The 19,972-nt window shown below is 33.1% G+C and overlaps 1 protein-coding gene across 10 annotated transcripts in view; it reads right to left on the bottom strand.

Annotated features, from left to right (window-relative positions):
* LOC128888004 (protein cycle) overlaps positions 1–19,972 on the bottom strand; it is a 101,767-nt gene that overhangs the window by 35,549 nt on the left and 46,246 nt on the right. For 6 of the 10 annotated variants that reach the window (XM_054144572.1, XM_054144577.1, XM_054144579.1 and 3 more), the window contains 2 exons: positions 15,253–16,082; positions 416–829 (listed from right to left, as the gene is read on the bottom strand). In XM_054144572.1, the coding sequence (XP_054000547.1) occupies positions 416–829; positions 15,253–15,833 (995 nt within the window). In that variant the 5' untranslated portion in view covers positions 15,834–16,082. The remainder of the gene's footprint in view (positions 1–415; positions 830–15,252; positions 16,083–19,972) is intronic. The other 4 variants (XM_054144580.1, XM_054144581.1, XM_054144582.1 and 1 more) reach the window with 2 other exon arrangements.

Raw genomic sequence — 19,972 nt, 5'->3', positions numbered from 1 at the left:
TGAACATCATTCGCGGAGAAATTGTTCTTTCTTAAGGTCGATTCAGACTATACGACACGGACCGTCACGTTCCGGCAACGACATGACAAAACATTAAAACACGCGTTTAAATGGAACTATTCACATTATTCCCATTGATGGAACGTTCAGGTCGGTTTCTGTTAAGTGTGATTAGTTCCATTAAAACGCGTGTTTTAATGTTTTGTCGTGTCGGTACCGGTACGTGTCGTTGCCGGTCCGTATCGTATAGTCTGAATCGACCTTTAGGCGGCAAGTTTAATACAACTTATTTCTAAAAGAGAAACGAAGAGAATACAAACAGAAAGAAGTGAAAGGGTTGAGTGTGGTACGATTTCGCTAATTTTCTCGTATCGATCAAGAGTAAACACCGCGAGAAATCGTTTGGTCGACTTACTGGCAGGAGAGCTTCCGCTTTCTGGAAACCGCGACGAATTCGTCGGAGGTATCGGTGGTGGTCGGCTCATGGCTGGGGGTGGAGGATGCGCTGCGTTGGTGATGATGACGATGATGATGGTGACGGTGGTAGTGATGGCCGGAGGCGGGTGCCTGGTCGGGGACCATAGTCGGGGGTGTCTCCATATGCTGGGGCGGTTCAGCCCCCGTTACGACCTGCGGGGTGGTGTCGGTGGTGGTGGTAATGGTGGTAACGCCGGTGGTACTGGGGGCGGCGGTGGTTGTGTTGTTGCTGTTGCTGGCGGGGGTTGGAGTCAGGCTGAGACCTTTGCCACCCCCCGCCGAGACGGCGGTTACTTCTCCCACCCCCGAGCCCGTACCTATGTCGCCGAAGTAAACCGTGGAACAGGAATTTCTGAAATCAGAACAACACATACGTCAATTCTTCATACGATGGATCCTTTCTCGAGATGAAGAAACGTGCGCACAGTAAATATTGAATTAGGGAGAACAGAAATCTGAGATTAACTGATTATTTTATCTATAAAACTAAATATTAGGTTGTCCCAAAAGTTTCGTCCGTGACTTGCACTCTGATATTTTGTGTGGTATTGTTTATATAAATAGACAACTTAATTTCTTAGATGTTAATGTTGTAACATTAATGGAGTAAAATGAATGGTACACAATTCAAAAATGTAACATTAGACATAAAATATTGTGTATTTATTGCTGTTTAATGAAATAGAAGAAACTTTTGGGACAACCTAATAATTTGCACTCAATTATTTTGTGTGGCAGTGTTTATATAAATAGACAATCTAATTTCTTAGATATTGATGTTGTAATAGTAATGGAGCAAAATGAATCGTATACAATTCAATAATGTAACATTAGACATAAAATATTGTGTATGTTTTACTTTATTAATAAACTTTTACTAATAAACTTTTGGGACAACCTAATATATACGTTTGGTTATTTTTTTTTTTTTATACGGGTTTATTTTACGTTGTATCTACAGCATGGTAATTAACGACGAATTCGATTGGGTTTCTGGTTAATTAACGGTGCTCTATACTACTGTAGAGTTTGGTGTCCTTGAGGTAATTGATGGTATTTTGCACATGTTTCTGGGATATTAGTGCTGTTTCTGAGTTTAGGTTGTACTTTCTTTTTGTAGTTCGAATCTTCTGCATTCGTACAGTAAGTGGTCAATTGTAATTTCCTTGTTGCTTTGGTTATTTTATTAGGAATTAGAAGTTATATTCTCTTCTTATTTCCTCTCATAAATTAAGAATTTCAATCTAGAAATTACCGTTTATTTTGCGAAAAGTCAATTGATATCTCATCGTGAGATAGGTATACGTAAAATTCCAGTACTTTTAGTATTAATAAAACCTGATTAGATTTCATAAAAAGTTAATAAAATAGTTGATTTTTTAGGAAATTGAAAATATTAATTTTGTCCTTGGATTCGAAGTACTCCTCACAGACACTGAGAAATCTTTAGTTGACAATGAGAGAAAGTTCGAATGCTAAGGGATAAAATGCATACAATGGAGGTTTAGAGTTGAATGTTTTCATATTTTTAATAGATATGGCACATATTTCATATTCGAGCAATCTTATTTCGTTCATTCCAACTGAAATTGAAAGAAAGTCCGGAGATTCTTGGTTACCACACAATGAAATTATGTAAATTATTAATTTAACATAGTAATCTTGAAGACAGTTTCTTCAATACCAGTTGCACAGTTCGTAAGACATATTTATAGGATTTTCATAGTAGGTCTTTCCTTTTGATATGTACTTGTTCCTTTAGATGTTACAAATTTTTAACGTTTACTGTATTTAATAAATTTGGCTTTTATGAACCGAAGATGATTGACAATTAATATCACAGAACAGCAAACATATCCAGAACTTTATTATTTCTTTATGCAGGTCCATTAACTCATGTACTGTCCTTCCATATGTTCGTTAGAAACAATAATATCGATTTTTTTTTATTCTTTAACTTCTTCTGCCATTGGCTTCTTTTTATTGTGAACAGTGTATATAAAAAAGTTGTTAAGTGTAATTAATAAAAAGATTGAAAATTTAACGTAATAAAAATTCAGTTATTAGTATTTACGTAACGTTAATGCAAGGCTAAGGACATGCATATTTTTAAGACGAATGAAAAATACATTTTCTTAGAAACAATAACTTTACAATAACGTAATATTATTACGTTCACGAAGGCACATTCTCTGTATATTTAATTAAATATTAAAAATGAACTCTTTACTTAAAACTAAAGGCAAACACATATTTCAACAGCTGTGAAAATGTCAGAAGAACATTGTTAAAATGTGTTTTAATTAATGCACCGATGAAATAATACAAAGTGTATAATTATGACATAAGCGTCACCTGTATCAACAGTTATTTCACTTTTCGATTATTTTTCATTTACGATTACGACTTCTTGAAGTGATGTTGCTTTTGGATATATTCTTCATCGTTTTAACGACTGCAATAAATTATTCCATTATAGAATTCAATAAATTATATAATTATTCCATAATTAGAATTTCTGGTCTTATATGTGTTGAGTTCTTTTCAAGAACAGAGTTCAGCTAAAACTTATGTATTAACAATGTATATCATCAAAAATAAAATTGATTCTTGAAGATAGAAATGTACTTGTATGTTAAAATTAGTAGCATACTTATTTGAAATCGCTAAAACTATCATTTAGACAATTTTGGTTGAGCATGAAGGTATGTGTTCGTATGGTATTTAAATAACAAATTTTTTAATTCGACTCATACTTACTTGTAGAATTATTATTTAAACATTAATGTTCGAGAAGTTTAGATGATTATCGATATTTATATAATAATAATATAAATGAGCTAGAAACAAGATAAAAACTAGATTTTTTAAGTACTACCGTGTCACGTAACCTCATTGGCTCATGGTCAACCAGAATTGGTTAAATTACAGTTTTAAGTGTTTCAAGTTAGGACAGCATTAATTTAAACGTAGATACACAATTTAATACATTATACCTATTGCGAAAAATCAAATGGAATGTTGTTGTGATATATAAGAATGATATATAAAGGGCTTTTCAAAAGAAGCTTTCAGATATTGTTTTCTTAATAAAACACAAATGACATTGATTAGATAATTTTTTTATTTGAAATGCAAGTAATTAAACGTCAAAGATTATATTATTATTATTATTACTACCGGGGTGCCGAAACGTGAAAGAACATGTTTAAATATCCACCACGACTACGGTGGAGCATATTGTTATTTAAAAACAAAATCATAATGCCCCTCTCTTTATTTCTGAGTGAAATATGTCCTTAAAGAGCTGCATGGACTTGCTTGTATAGACTAATCTACAGATACAAATTTTGGACTAAACAAGCATGAGATTGTACATATTATTTTATATTGCGATTAAGGAGGTTTTCCTTTTTTCTGAGTCAAAAAATAGATTTTTGTTGGTAATATTTTTGTGCTTGAAGTCTTTACAATATATCTACCAAATAATATTGAAAATTTGTAAATTGTCAGAATTATAACTATACAGGGTAGTTGAAATAACTCGCTCATTTGCATTAGTTTCTGCATTGCATTTAGAAAAACTGTTGTATAAAAAATTGTACACAGTTATATACTTTTGTATACAAAATTTTTTGATAAATTGCATACCTTAGAAAGTAATGAGGATGAGCAAGTTATATGGATAACCTTGTATTAGGCTGATCAATCACGAAACTTCAAACGCTTGAAATATTGCATACATATAAAGACCTCATCTACCTATACCACGAACTAGGATATTTTTGAAATCTCTAAAATGACTATATTTGTTCAGGCCGCTAAAGTGACAAAAATTCGATAAAAAAAAAATTTTAAATTGAATATTGAAGTGTCGCTATTTTATCAATATTCTCAAAACTGGTCAGAAAGAAGAGTACCCCTTTAAGAAAAATGATTCGGAAGACTAGCTTGTTCACATTTGACATTTTGTCGGCATTCACCATTCCTCGCAAATCTCGTGGAACAGTGACGAAAGAATCGAGTGTATCGAACCTGGCAGCGGTAATTGCCAATCTCGCTAGCAAGGTGTATACTTGTTCCTTAGTAGATTGTTTATGAATCGACGCATTTGATTGCACTGTTCTATCCGTGCTTCACTGGGCACGTTCTTTTTCTCCACGATACATTGACTCGATTTCAAAGTTAATCACGGTTAGGTGTACACTTAATCGTACTAACGCAATACGGGTATGTACTCGTACGGTTTTTTTCTTCTCTGCGTTTCCTATTAGTTCGAAATTTATGCTTTGACGTAGGAAAAACGATTACAACACGTACAAGGTACCGAATAAAAATTGTTACATAATTTCTAATTCCGTTGATAAGGAAAATCTGTATCATTTATTTTCTTGGCGGTAAGAACAAGATATCTTTTGATAATTCTTGATGTTTTCGCTACATTTGATATACTTCTTAATGCAAGTATGTTAGAAAAATACAAGCGTCTTTTCCCTTCAACGGTTCTGGGGTAAGTGCCGTCTGTTCCTCACAGTCCTCTTACCAAAAGGCAATGACTTCCCCACTCCGAGGCCAGATCCTCTAGGACAACGTCTTTGTACTTTTAGGCAATGCAACGTCGGGTTGCTTGCCAATCGACACATCTGTTAGATATAAACAAACAGACCTTCGTCACTCGATACTTAGTGCCGAGGCATCATCTCTCGCCGGCCGACCGCCCATGGTGGTCCTAAGTCTGGTGGTCCAACGTCCACGTTCCTAAGGACGTTGACGTTAACAAGTATATGTATATTGAATACATCTAATTTGACAATGACGAACAATTAATTGGAAATGATGACCTAAATATTGAAATTAAAAGTATAAATAAGTATAACATAAAAATTAGAGGACCAAACATTTTATACGTGTATAATATGATTATCTATTGGGTTGTCTGGAAAGTCCATGCCGATTTTTAGTAGGCGGTACAGGTCTGAATGTATCGGAATGGTTGAAAACAAATAACTTGTGGACATCCCTTAAAAGGTGGAAAAATTGTGGAACAAAATGGTACATATATAATGCAATAAATATACAGGGTGTCCCAACAGTCGGGGAGGAGCCGGACATGGGGGGTAGCTGAGACGATTCTGAACAACAATTTCCTTTGCAAAAATGTCGGATAGGGCTTCGTCAGGAAGATATTAAGAGAAAACCCCGACCAATCAGAGCGCGCGTAGACCGTTCGAGCGGCCGCGGTAGCGAAGGCTACGCGCTAGGCGGCAGCGTCAATGTCCTTCGATGCACGTCGAGTCACTTGTTCGCGTACAAGCGCGGTCGCCAGCGCGTAGCCTTCGCTACCGCGGCCGCTCCAACGGTTTACGCGTGCTCTGATTGGTCGGGGTTTTCGCTGAATATCTCCTTAACGAAGCCCCATCCGACATTTTTGCAAAGGAAATTGTTGTTCAGAATCGTCTTAGCTACCCCCCATTTCCGGCTCCTCCCCGACTTTTGGGACACCCTGTATATCGAAATTCAAACGTGTCTTTGAATGTTTCTTAAAAATTAGCACGAACTTTCTGGACAACCCAATACTAGGGTTTCTCGAGTAAATTACCGATTTCTTGGTAAAACGATGATAGAGCTATATTTACTGCATTTTATTAATTTTAATATACGTTCAATAAAAGTAATTGGCAGAACATTGACGGATAATTAAAGAAAATTTATGAACACGATATAGAAATTCACAGTACAAATATAATATGATTATCTGCCCAAGTTTTATAAAAAAATGTTCATTCTTGTAATGTATCTTGTTGTCATATTGCTAATAAGTTCTCGCACAGTCCTCAAGAATTGCATGTAAAATTAGACAATACAGAAGCAATTAAAATTAAGGTCTACTCACGAAGTAGGGAACAAAAAATAAATTATCATACGTATATAATCATTACCTATCATGGTTTTAGAAAAGAAAATTAATTCATGAATCTTATAATTTATTTGGTTTTATTTACCAAATCTGATAGAATTATCTCCGTTTTATTAGCGCGATATTTTCACCACGTAAGGCCTTCCTCAAGTACAATAAAAACAAAAGAATAAGAATAGATTATTTTGTCCTATCTGATACATATTTTTGTAAAATAAATCTTGAAGAGAGTCACACAATCGTTGATTACATGACGATGTACATTTAAAAGACCTTTGATTCGATTATGTTTTTACATTGCCAAAAGTAAAACGTCTATCGTTTATCAATAAACATTTAAAGTTACGATCCCATTTCAGAAACGGCGGAGGTTCAGTTCGATTGCTTCAGATTGCGTTTATACGCGCGTTTCACGATGAGTTTCAGAATGACTTGGTGACGATTCTTTCCGTCGTGAACAGGCAAACACACGTGACGAAGGTCGGCCACGTATCTACGCCGGCAACGTGCTAGTAGTTCCGTATATTATGATGTAACCTACGTAATTCTATTTATTCATAGATGCGTCAGTGCATGCAACGTTCCTGGTATCGCGCAATGCGCCTTCACGCGATAATAAAAAGAATGCACGCGACGTTTCGCAAGTTTTACGCTCGAGTATCTGAGAATTATGAACCATGATTCTTCGGAGCAGTTTGTCCTTCTTATCAAATTAGGCGTAGACATTAATTTTGTGCTATTTCAAAGTAGATTTTTCAATTATTTGTAAAGAAAAATTATGCAATTTTTAATTATTAGAGCGAACCAAAAGTTTCCTCTTGTTCTTCTATCTCTTTTTTATGGAATATTTAACATTATATACTATAATATTGTATAACAACGAATGTTTAAACTAAAAGCATTTAAGATTCATGTTGTGTACATAATATCATTTAATAGAATCACAATTGTTTTTTTTTATATTGCGAATGTAGTAGTACCCAACAATTGTATATTTTTTATTTAAATTTATTTTGTGCTTTTTCAAAGTAAATTTACTATTTATTTACGAAGAAAGACATTTCAACTTTTAAATATTATCTTTCCATGTTGCATTTCAATGAATGTTTAAATTAATGTATTTAAGTTTCATATTATATTAATACATCTTGAAGTGCTATCTTATATCCTGTATTAAATAAATGTGTATTAAAGAAAAAGTATACTACAAAAGATTAATAACAGTTGCTTAATAAAATTAAGAAATATAGATAAAACAAATATTTAAATATGTTCCAATTATTACGTAATCCTTCTTAATAAAAGGTAGAAAGAACATTTAATTTGTTATTTTTCATTGAACAAATATTAACAACTACTAGGAAACACTGCGAGAACAGACAAAAAGTCTCACTAACCTGTTTATTGAAATTAAATTAAGAAATTCTCTAAAAGGAAAGCAGAATGAATAACGAATTTCTGAAATTATGTTGCTAATGCCACTTTCGTAACGATTACCGCTGCAATAATTTACATTATACAACTCACTGGTATTCTGTATCAGTATCTGAGCGTTTCTAAATGTCGAGAAAAATTATTTAATCCTCGTAACGGCCATAAAACAAAGCCTTTACGTATCAGTAGTGTAAGTAAAAATTGAGCCAGACGGCGAAGAGTTAACTCTCCAGTTATGGTATCGATTCATCATAATCTCTAATTCCTATAGATCGAATATTCAATTGTGTGTATCTCTTTTACGTCATAGCGGATTAAGAAATGTGCACGTACGAGCCTTGTTACATAACTCGGCAAAGATTGCGTAAAGATTTTCACGAAAATGTATACGGTGTCTCGTCACAAAGAAACTAGCTCGATACATTCGTTGTTTTAAGTAATTGGCAGAAGAAAATCGAATTAGTAGTTATTTTGCTTGTTCATATTGGGTTTTATGAGCGATGTGAATGCTAAATGACGAAGTAAATATGATAATATATTAGTTGACCATGTACTGATGAATTTCAAATATGAAACAACATTATTTAATTCATATATTACTGGATAATAATGAAATTGGAAATAGCAATATATTTCAGAATATACATGTAAATTCACATTTTGAATTATTTATTTTATTATCATTTGTATTTTTATTTAATTATGGATGAATAGTTAAATAGTTTTTATATACGATTGTAGATAATTACTACATGTTCTTGACTAACAATAATATTTGTATTGTAAAATACGTATTATGTAAAACTTATTTAACCTTTAGTTGAAACCTGAATCAAAAATCTGAAACTTATTTAACCTTTAGTTGAAACCTGAATCAAAAATCTGAAATGCGTTTCCTTTCATTTGGGTGGAAGTTTACGTAAAAAATTGCCAGTAGATATTACTGTAATTATTATTTCCATAGCCGTTGTATATTGGAAATATTGAAATACACGTATGCATTGTTATACTTTAATTCAATTAAATTTATTAAATATCAAATGTTATGAAATACGAAACAAATAGTATGTTATTTATACAAAAACGAATTTTGGATCGAAGAGGTAAAACGAACTGTTATTATGGCAAGATACGATACTGTAATTGTGTAATTAATTGTGAGAATGAATGTATTGTGGTATCTCTGTTTTTTACTTAATAGATTCAGATTAAAACATTGTTTTTTATTTGTTTACATACGCGTGACTCAGCATTTCGAAGATAATATAACACTTTAATAAGTAAATAATAGTTTCAGGATAGATAATTTTGATAATCCTTAAGACTGTTACCCTCTCAAATTTTATTATTTAAAAGCTGGACATTTTATTTAAAAGAACGAAATTGACCTTCAATTTCTCTCTGTCTTCGCTCACAACTAAAATTAATGTGATCTTGTTGTATTTTTACTGGAAATCATGCAATTTTTGTAAATATATATAATTCACATTACAACACATCTTGATATTATAAATAACAAAAATGGTGGTCTATATTTGATGAAACACCTTATATATTACTTACACATGTATACGACATTTGAATGATTTATCGTCCTTGAGGTGACTGTTTTTAATTTAGATCTTTTCATTTTTCTTAACAAATTTTCTCACAAATAATTGTATAATTCATGTGATTAGTCTGTATCTTAGATTTTTTCGAAATTACTCGAGACTAATTGAGAAGTATCCTCTTTATACATTCCAATATGTGTTTTATATTCAACAAAATGTAATTCTAATGACATTGTTAATTACACCGTCAAGTTATGCGATAAATCTCAAGTCATACGATGCAATCAAACGTTGAATAATCTCGCTGAACTAGTTAGTGTCGTAATATGATGCAACTCTTTAAAGAGAATTACGTGTAATCCCTTGAAGATAACATTTTGGTAGTACTATGCGAAAACGAAATTACGATAACAGCGAAAGGCGTTAATGCACCGCGGTACTAAAAAGTATTCTCATTTGCAAATTGTAATGAATAGAAACTTGTGCGCGTATGGTTTCATCATTTACATATTCATGCATTATCCGATTATGTCATGTGTTAACGTAATATCCCCTTATCGAAACAAGAAAATAATAACCAACATTATGTTCTCTTTTTCCTTTAACGCTCCAAGAAATATACACGAGTACATTACAGCAAACAGATCCAAACTGTCTTATGGACATCGTTGAAAAGATATAATTACTCATCAATGTTCAGAAATTGCAAAGAGACTGTGTGTAAATTTAAAGATACTGAAATTTATATATATTTTCTTTGCAATTTTTGAACATTCACTCAGTAAATATTTTAGTATCTTTAAATTCATACACATTTTCTTTGCAATTTTTTAATGGATGTTCAGAAATTTTAAAGAAACTGTGCATGAATATAAAGATACTGAAATATTTACAAAGTGAATGTTCTCAGAAATTGTAAAAATACTTTGTGTAGATTTAAAGATTTTTTTTATAAAGACACCATTATAGACTGAATGCTCAGTGTTTTGAGAAATAAATTATTTCTATTTAGCGACGATATTGCTTGTAAAAAAAATCTGTAGGCTGTGTTACCAAACATTAATAATATGATGATGGAGTACATTATATAAAATACAGGTGTTTTTATGTAATAATAGATGATTTATGAAAATTAACATAATCAATAATAATTATTCTGTAATGATACTAATTGAATAATAGAATAAAAGTATAATGAAATACCGTAATAGGTAATGTAATAATTAATATATGATTAATCTGGAAAAGGGATATGATTTATTGTTAGTACAACATAATCTTTTACTTCCAGACCCCATTTATAATGATTTACTTGGCAAAATAATAATAAAGAGGTCTTACGTATACTTCATTTTCAAGAAACGTCGACTATTAGTAAGTTCAAAAATCGATAAAACTTGCATTGTTACATTGATTTCCTAGCAACACTTGAATGTTTATTTCGATTCTCAAGGGTGTAAACGATTACATCTAATGTTAGTTAAGGGAACTCTACCGACATAAATCTCTAACCGATCGATTATTATTCAGTTACTTTCCAGATCGGTTATTATTATTTCAATTTTAATATTATTTTACAGGAGCTCCGTAAAGGGTTAAACAGACGTAGATCACGAGGAGTTCACCAATTAAAACAACAAATAGCAAAAATATTCTCTAGCCCAAGGGTCGACTGCCTTTGGCGTGTCGATACGAAGCGATCGTTCGCTCCAATGACTAATTGCTTCAAGTCGAATACGGTTGTATAGTCCACCGATCGAACCTCAAGATCAAGATCCGTCGTCTTTTCAGTAAAAGGAGAACCGAATCCAGTCGAACCGCGTTCTCGCGACAATCGTCGGTAGGCGTGTTGCTGGTAGATCCCCGAGACAATGATAAACCGTGGTTGCGTAACAAATTTTCCGTATAAAATGTCGGGCATATCGGCTCGCCGGTCCAGGAACGAGGAAGAGAGAGAAAGAATGGAAAGTAAACTCCCGTAGGGCACCGTTCGGTTGCGCCATGCTTCTCTGAAAGTTCCTCTAGCACGAGAGCTAAACATGGAAGCGGTACACACGGCAATTATTAGAAGAACATTCGATATCTCCTCTGGCGCGGAAAGGCTCGTTTAATTCGCTCCTGCATGCCTTCGGTAAACTGTTAGACGGGCTGTTTAGACCGGCCAAGTCGGCGATCTCGAAAGACTGACAGGATCCGACTGTATCTCGCTTGATTGATCGGATCCTTTTACTGATTTATGCTACCATTCCAGGCGCTGGTTGATAAGGAATTGGCATCGCGGCGAAAAAAGTGGAATGAACGCGAACAACCTGAAAATCAAGGAGTGAACTGACCAATTATTTTGAGATCACCATTAGGGTAGGTTGCTTCGTGTTATATTGGTGGACTCGGCGTACAGAAGCGTTTTCCTTATTTGAATTAACGAAGTTAATAGAATTCTCAGGTTATCGCAGTCAAATATCTATTAATTCTGGAGACAGGAATTCTCAAATAATAGGAAATTCCCTTTTAGGAAAGCATCTACCAAACAACGTGGAAATCATTAATGTAAACAAATTCAAAACTCATTATAAGGATCATTTTTCTGAGCATTAATCCTTTTTCACTCACAGTCAAATGCAGTCAAAAATAATGTTGAATTGATAATGAAAATTGTTTACCTAATAATCTCAGAAATAGAAATTTTCTTTTTCTTTTAGGGAAACGTTTAAAAGATAGTTTTTCAAAGATTGGAATATACTTGAAAATATGATCTAATACAGCAAAATATACATACAAAATGTAGTGTTTAGTAGTAGCAATTTGTATACTAATTGCCAGTCTATTTTATATATCTAAAAAACAAATTAAGATGTTTAAAATTCGTATTCGTATTCGTACAAATTAAGATGTTATAAATTCGTATTTATTTTGATCTTCCCATTAAAAAGCATTAATTTTAGATTCAGTTTTAAGATAAATATTTCAATATTCATTTTTTTTTACATTTGAATATGATTCAAATTCCTAGCTAAGCAAATTTTGATTTGATGTAATATACACATATATGTATATGTATATGTATATGTATATGTATATGCATATGTATAATATTTATATATATATATATATATTTCTTTGTATAATTCAGATTATGTATAAATTTCATTGAATAAATAAAGAAATTGAAAGATGTGTATCTTGTATTTGATATTTTTATTTAGATGTGTAACTACTTTGCACATCGTTTCTTGTAACGACTAGTGGAAGAAAGTCGAAGTACAATTAATTTAGCAAATAATTCAGAGAAGCCAGCCCAATATTTTATACGAACAACCGATGCTTTATAAAACACAATTTACTAGTTTTTATGTTCAAAAATTATTTCCATACAAATTAAAGTTCGTAACCAAATTCCCTCCTAATTTTCAATGTAATTTGGAAAACTCTGTATAACCGATTTTAGTACTTTGAGCGATAATTATAGACAATAAAAGTTCGAAGCTAGCGGAAAGAAAATGTAGCATCGCTTGTAATTATTATGCAACAACGTTTCGAGTTTCTATAAACTGTGAGATGAGATCTTTCGGCAATAGCAGAATCCAGAGAGATACAGAGGAGACGTTAACGCGTCTCTTAACGATAACAGTGCTATCATTGTCTCATGTTCAGTGTTATCCAGGAACGGTATTCTATGAAAAGTAGTGCTGCCTGCTGTGCGTTTAATCTCATTGTCTGTTACAAACTAATACAATGGAGCCAGTCCTTCTTCGAGATCTCTTTGTTCTGTTCGCGGTTTACACAATCGGCGCTATTGAGAGGAATTCCCATGCAAAAGTTAAAAAAAAATCGATTTTTAAATTGAATGTTACGAATGTACGTATCCTTGAGAATGACTCTATGTATCTTATATCAATGCATGAGAAAGTACACAAGGTACATCGTCTAAACTAGGCGGTATATTATTCAAACATATAAGTTAATTTTATTGTTAGTGTCAGAAAAGCATGGAAATGCATGAAACAGGTATAAATGCGTATTTCTAAATTTATAAGATGAATATTATAGGGGATTGACGAAATTGCAAATTGTGTTTAAAATTGTTGAACAGCTCAACTGTTCAGGAATATATTCCGGAAGCTGTATTTAAAAATTCTTTAAAGTAATAAAGCTGAAGACAATTTTTCGAATTCGTACCTACCAGACATGTATGCATTAGGAAATTTCACAGTACATTTGAAAGTGACTAATTAAATCCAGAAATATTTATATTCGTATCCTCTAAATTTTAGTTTATAAAAATTTCAACATTTCTTTCAATAATGATGTTATCATTGGTGAATAATCTTGATGGATCGTACAAATCAAAAGGTATGAATCTGTTATGCCTAGAAACTGCATTTTACACATTGCAACGCATAAAACGTATTGTATCAATGAATACTAAACATACAAAACATATATGCTTCTTGAGCACTGATAATACTAAATAACAAGAGTATACAGATGCAAAGTGAAGTATACACCCTATCGTAGCAGTGTCCAATGGTATCAGGAATAGCAACGATTAATGAGGTTACATCCTGCTTCAAGGCTAACCGATAGCACGATAATCCTCTTATTATGTCGTAGATACATCCAGTTATGTCATAATCCTAAAACTGATTTCTATACATTTTTTTACGTTAACTCGTCTTCCTATGGTTACAGGTTCAACGGTTCAATATCGTCGACGGTAAAAGGTTTTCTAAAAGGGGCTTCAGATATAAAATTAAAATATCAGATATAGTCCATATCATGTGATTTATTAAAAATACAATATTCTAGAGCCATTTTAGATAGGATAACTAGGCAACATAACCGAAAATTAACATTTAAACACAAAACAATAAAATTAGATTTGTCTTATTTCTTGAGTATCATACATTTATTATGTAGGTTTCAGGTAAAAACTTGAAGACCTAAATGATTACAGATTAAGAGACGTCGATTCAAGGATTTCGTTTGAGAAACGTTTAAACCATTAAACGTTCTCAGGAATATTAATATGCATCTATAAATCGGTTATTTTTAAAATCACGATTCCTACAAGCATGTAACTAGAAGAATTTATTACAAAGGTTTAAAATAAAATGCTTGTTATACATCATCGTTGAATCATTTCTTCTCCAAGAAACCATTGAAATTAAAGGAAACCAATGCCATTCAAAGAAAACCAAGACCAACACTAAACAACGATAAGCAATCTAATCGAACGCGCTAACATCTAAACACAAACTTTAACAATGGACAACATCGAAATATTACATCCTTCTTATTTCTCGAAGACCTAAATGGTTGAATGAAATTATCAATGGGTAGATCATTACCGCTCCTCTTCAGTGTTTACGAATACTTCGTTATTGTAATCAGGAATGTTACAAGAATTTACCTTTACCACAAAGGTTTAAACCAAACTAGATTTTATTTAGATAAAATTCTTTTAAACTAAAATGCTTAGAAGAATATCATCATTGAATCATTTCTCCTTCCAGAAACCATCGAGATTAAAGAAAACTTAAGCAACCTAACCCAACGCTAACATTCAAACACAAACCATAACAATAAACAACATCGAAAAATTACAATCATCTCTCAAGTCATTTCCCGACGAATAAATAAATCGAGCCAAAGCTTTAAGACTCGATTTCCCAAATATAATAAAAACAGAAACGCAGTAACAATTATATTAACGACAAACCCAAAAACAATTATCATCGCAAGATTAAACATAAAATTTTGGAAACAGAAACCCTCGTCACTGTTTCCTCTAACGACTCGAACATCGACCACATCAAATTCGAAATGCTAACAGTAATAAAACATGACAACAACGCATGGTGTTTCACTTACTCTTGGACGGCCGAGAGATTATAGTAACTTCGTTGCTGGTGCTGTTGATGATGGTGTTGGTAGAGTTGAGCGTTCGTCGACGGCATCGTCGACACCACCTGGCCATGGTTGTCGTGGACGTGATGCTCCTGGTGCAGATGCGGCTGTAACTCTTCCAAGGATATGAATTCCTGCGGCTCCTGATTCGGATGGAGGAGCTGCGTGTAACTCTGTGCCATTTCTTGGGCCACCATCTCCTGTTCCGATGGTCCACGAAAGCACAGCAGATCTTCCAGCTCCTCCTCCTGACGTTGTTGATATTGCTGCTGGTGCTCTCGGAGGTGGGGCTGCTCTTGGCCGTAATGATGATGCGGGGGATGTTGCCGTTGGTGTTGTTGATGGGGGTCGCAGCTCCTCACGCAGGTGGCATCACCGACCACAACGTCATTCTCCACGACACCACCGCTCTCTGGCAGTAATCCACCCTCGTCTGAAGATGCACAAAGCGTCGCTCTTTTATCCAGATGTTTCGACGACGCCGATGGTTCGAAATGCGACACAAAGTGGTTTGCAACGTGCGAACGACGTAGGATGAAACGCATTCAGGCGTTCGTTGCACCCGAACGTTGCGTCTGGACGTCTTCGATCGAGCCTCGAGAATCTCCCCGCTCGACGGGAATCGTTCTACGACGACTACGTTTTCGAATCTTGAAATCGAAAATCGTTCGACAACGACTGCGAAGCTTCATCTCTGCTTCGACCACTTCCTCGTTTCGAACCGAAAGAATCGAACGGAGTGGCGATTTACGATCTCCTGGGGCCCGAGACAAGATGGGATTCGGGGGCCCCATCTGAAGAAAAAAGGAACGAAGAAGATATTTAAATTTGAGTCTCTCGAATTGGAGTTTTGTCGAAATGTCGAGAGAAATTGATTGCGTTACATAGGTGATATATTTGATCTAAAAGAGTAATTTGGATATAATACACGCGTAAATTGAGTTTGTTTGGTTCTCGAGCGAAAATAGAATTCTTCTTTATTAAAAAATACTCTGTGTTTTGAATTTGATTTTGTTGAACGGCGAATTAGATATTGTAATGTGAAATAATTCAAAGTAAGTATAAACTTTAAATTGTGTAAGAAGGGGAAGAACATGTATATATCATTTTCTGGTGTTTCTGGGAATTATTGTTCCTTCCAATTAATTACGTTCCATGATAAAAACGTACGAGTTCATATTCGATTTTTCTGTGAAATTAGGTCACATGAGATTTATATACATTAAGAATAGAGAATAAAGTGTTTAAAGTATTGTTTAATTTGACTTGAGAACTTATCAAAAGAATTATTAATTAAAAGTATCTCTTACAATTCATATACATATACACACAGTCAGTCGCGTAAGTACTCATATCCTCTATGTCTATTGAAGAAATTTGTTTAAATTAAATTATAGGTTTGATATTTTCAAATGAATTTTTCATTATAGATATATACATATCTACTTTATTTATGTACACATTTATAATACAACATTTATTTGGAGATATCAAACTAATATTTATGGGACTGACTGTAAATACGTAACAATTTTAAAAAATATAATGGAAAATTAACTAAGGAAAAAATTATACGTACGGCAAAGTTATAAAATATAATACGAAATTAATTGAGTTACAAAAGTGATTGGAGAAACAAGTGTAGATCAAAGACTGGAAAAGCTAATGAGTGAATTTTAATGAATAATATGGATGAAAAAGGTGCTAGATCAAAAAAAGGGATATAGGGACATAGAAGATTGAGTATAATTAATTAATTGACGTTCTGTTAAATATGCGCGTGAACCCATATACCTCGAAAGAGAACATTATTATAAATAAAAAATATACAGTCAGTGTAATAAGTATTCGTACAGGAACAATTTATTTTAAATGGAGTGCTGTACGAATACTTTTTACACTGACTGTATGTAGTAAAATAATTTCAAATAAAGTGCAATCTTGCCTCTTCTCTCAGAGAGCATAGCATCTTGAATGACAAACTGTTTATCAGCTTTTTTGCTGTGAAATTTATATCAACATAAAGGTTAGAAAATACAAGGGACAAAGACCAAAACTTTGCAGTCTCGAAAACAAGCAATAATTCATTCTAAACACTTAAACTTTCAGACGTCTTCAGTAGGTATCTGTAAATATCACAACTGTAATATATTTAATTATTTAAAAATTGATAATGTTGCATGATGTCATCTAAATTATAAAATCATAACAGAAGACATCTTGTTGGAAGGACTGTAAGAAAATCGCTCTTTCTAGGGTTTTTTCTATACTGAAGATGCTGCCCTTCGGGAACTCCCGTCTTTTGTTTCTTACTTCCTATGTTTTCTATATTATGTGTTTTCTAGCGTTTTTTATCGATGTGTTTCTTACGTTCAAGAATGTATATAATTTTAATGTATAATCTTTAATGAAACTATTATCGAAATAATAAAGATCAAAAGGTGTTTTAGTAAACTTCAAACAACGCATCTTTCGTCAGGAGACATCATACGTCTATCTTTCTCAACGTTAACGCAGCGAAGAAACAATGATCAATTCCACGACGCAAGATTGAATAAACATCTACCGAATAGATTAGGCTACTGTTGTAATAAGTATAATCACTTCTGGGGACGTAACAATTCAAACGTCGCGCGAGAATCCCGAGCGTCGTTGCACGTGTACAGTCAGCCTTTATGAATACGGAATGTGCACAACGTCAACTTTTCAATTCTCGGGGCGGTGTTGATACTGACGCAATGCTTGTTGTCACGTTCTATCATATGGATACCTAGGAGATCTGAAATCTTTTACGACGTACTTGAATTTATACGCGTCGAATTCAAGGTGTGGGAAGACCATGTTCTGTTGAAAACTGTTTACTTAGGACAGATAATGAAATTTCTTTGTAAAATTAAGATTTTATAAAAATTTCAGAAAACTATATAGGGAAAAATAATACCCAAGTAAAAATTACACAGAGATGATCGAAACTACAAAGAAGAGATTAAGATCCAAATATATAAATGTGATGAGTAATGTAATGTAATGCATCTGTAAAATACACTGTATTGTTTCATTGTAAATAGCACTCATAATCTTGTATTATATTTTATGCTCCGTAATTGTTACTCCCCCAATGTGTTCATCAAATGTGGTGGTTTATTGAAATAACTTTTAAAATAAAAATACTATGTACTGATGAATATATGAATATTTGGACATGATGTAGTTTTCGATACGATCCAATTTCAAACAAACTATATTCCAATTACAACATCAGCTATGTGTTTTCCTGTTAACAATTAGTTTTGAAACTCAATACACCGTTTGTAATCAATAGATTGTGCATGTTTATATGCACTTAATGCAAGTGAAAGTGTGGGAATATGCATAAATGCAAAAATATATAAAATATTAACAATGAAATAGATGTCACACTGTTTAGAAAGTAAAACATACTTTCACTTAAATCTCAATTCTTTATCTGAACTTGTAAAAATATGAATTTGCATAGTCTAGTATCATTATTCTATAAGTCGTATTCGTATATATATAAATATTCTAAAAGTTGTTTATTCTTTATTCGTTATTTCAAACTTTTATCTAAATAGAAATTTCCCTATTATCGCACGTAGAAATGACCAAAATTCTTATCTAAATAAAAATTTCTAGTTATCGATTGAAAAATTTAACTTGAATTTCTAAACCAATTTCTATTTCCATTTATGTTATATTAATATGTAACTATTATTCTATATCATAGTAATCAACGATTAGTAATCACAAGACATACTGATCCGTATAACAAAAAAAAAAAAAAAATCGTTGCATTTAGGTGGAGGTGCAAAGGGGTTAACAAGCACCTGCTTGAATGGACTCGATAGACGACGAAGGCAATTAAATTTTCATGTTAACGGTGCCCCGTCGTCGAGAGGAGACAATGAAGATTAGAATCATTAGCGTGTCGGAGGCCAGGTAACAAATTGACGACGAATCAAAGAACCGTGAACATGTTCTATGGCGAATCGCACGGCTTCATCCGCGCATTAATTTTACCTCTGCGGCTGACAGACAATTTCGTATTTTTATGACATTTTCTCAGCGCACGTGCTAAGTATGAGCGACGGCTCACGCGTGAACGTGCTGGCTATCTGCGGAAGAGTATGTCTCTGTCGATGCAACACTTTGCCCATTCATAATTTCCCTTTCGAAGCTCAACGAAACGATTTTCGAGAATGCTACTTAACGTTTTGAAAACAATTCAGGTTAGAAAAAGACTGGACAAGTAGGTGTCATGATCAATGTACTTATGACTACATACTCAAATGAAATGAAACAAAAAAAAAAAAACAACTCAAGTTGATTCAGGTAGGAGTAGATCAGTGCTAGAGATGGACCAGGTAAATAGTTGCTAAACCACTTGTCGAAGATGAAAGATTTTCCAAAACAGACTTTAAGATTGATTTTTCATAATAAAATACTCATGTCAATGTAGTTGTGATGGACACTTAAATAACATCACCTTATAGGTTTAATTGTAATAGTGTACATATATCTTCATCTAAAAAAGAAAATGATAAAGCACCTTTTGGAAAAGGTATTTGGAATACGTGTACGAAAAAGTGGTGTGATTTATGAGTTTTTCAATTTTTTACGTCATTAACCCTTTGATTTTTGGCTGGAATTGGTTAGCTTAAAATAA

The sequence above is a fragment of the Hylaeus anthracinus genome, unplaced genomic scaffold (genome assembly GCF_026225885.1).
Source record: "Hylaeus anthracinus isolate JK02 unplaced genomic scaffold, UHH_iyHylAnth1.0_haploid 11989, whole genome shotgun sequence".
Lineage (NCBI taxonomy): Eukaryota > Metazoa > Arthropoda > Insecta > Hymenoptera > Colletidae > Hylaeus > Hylaeus anthracinus.
This window is presented reverse-complemented; position numbering and strand designations above follow the sequence as displayed.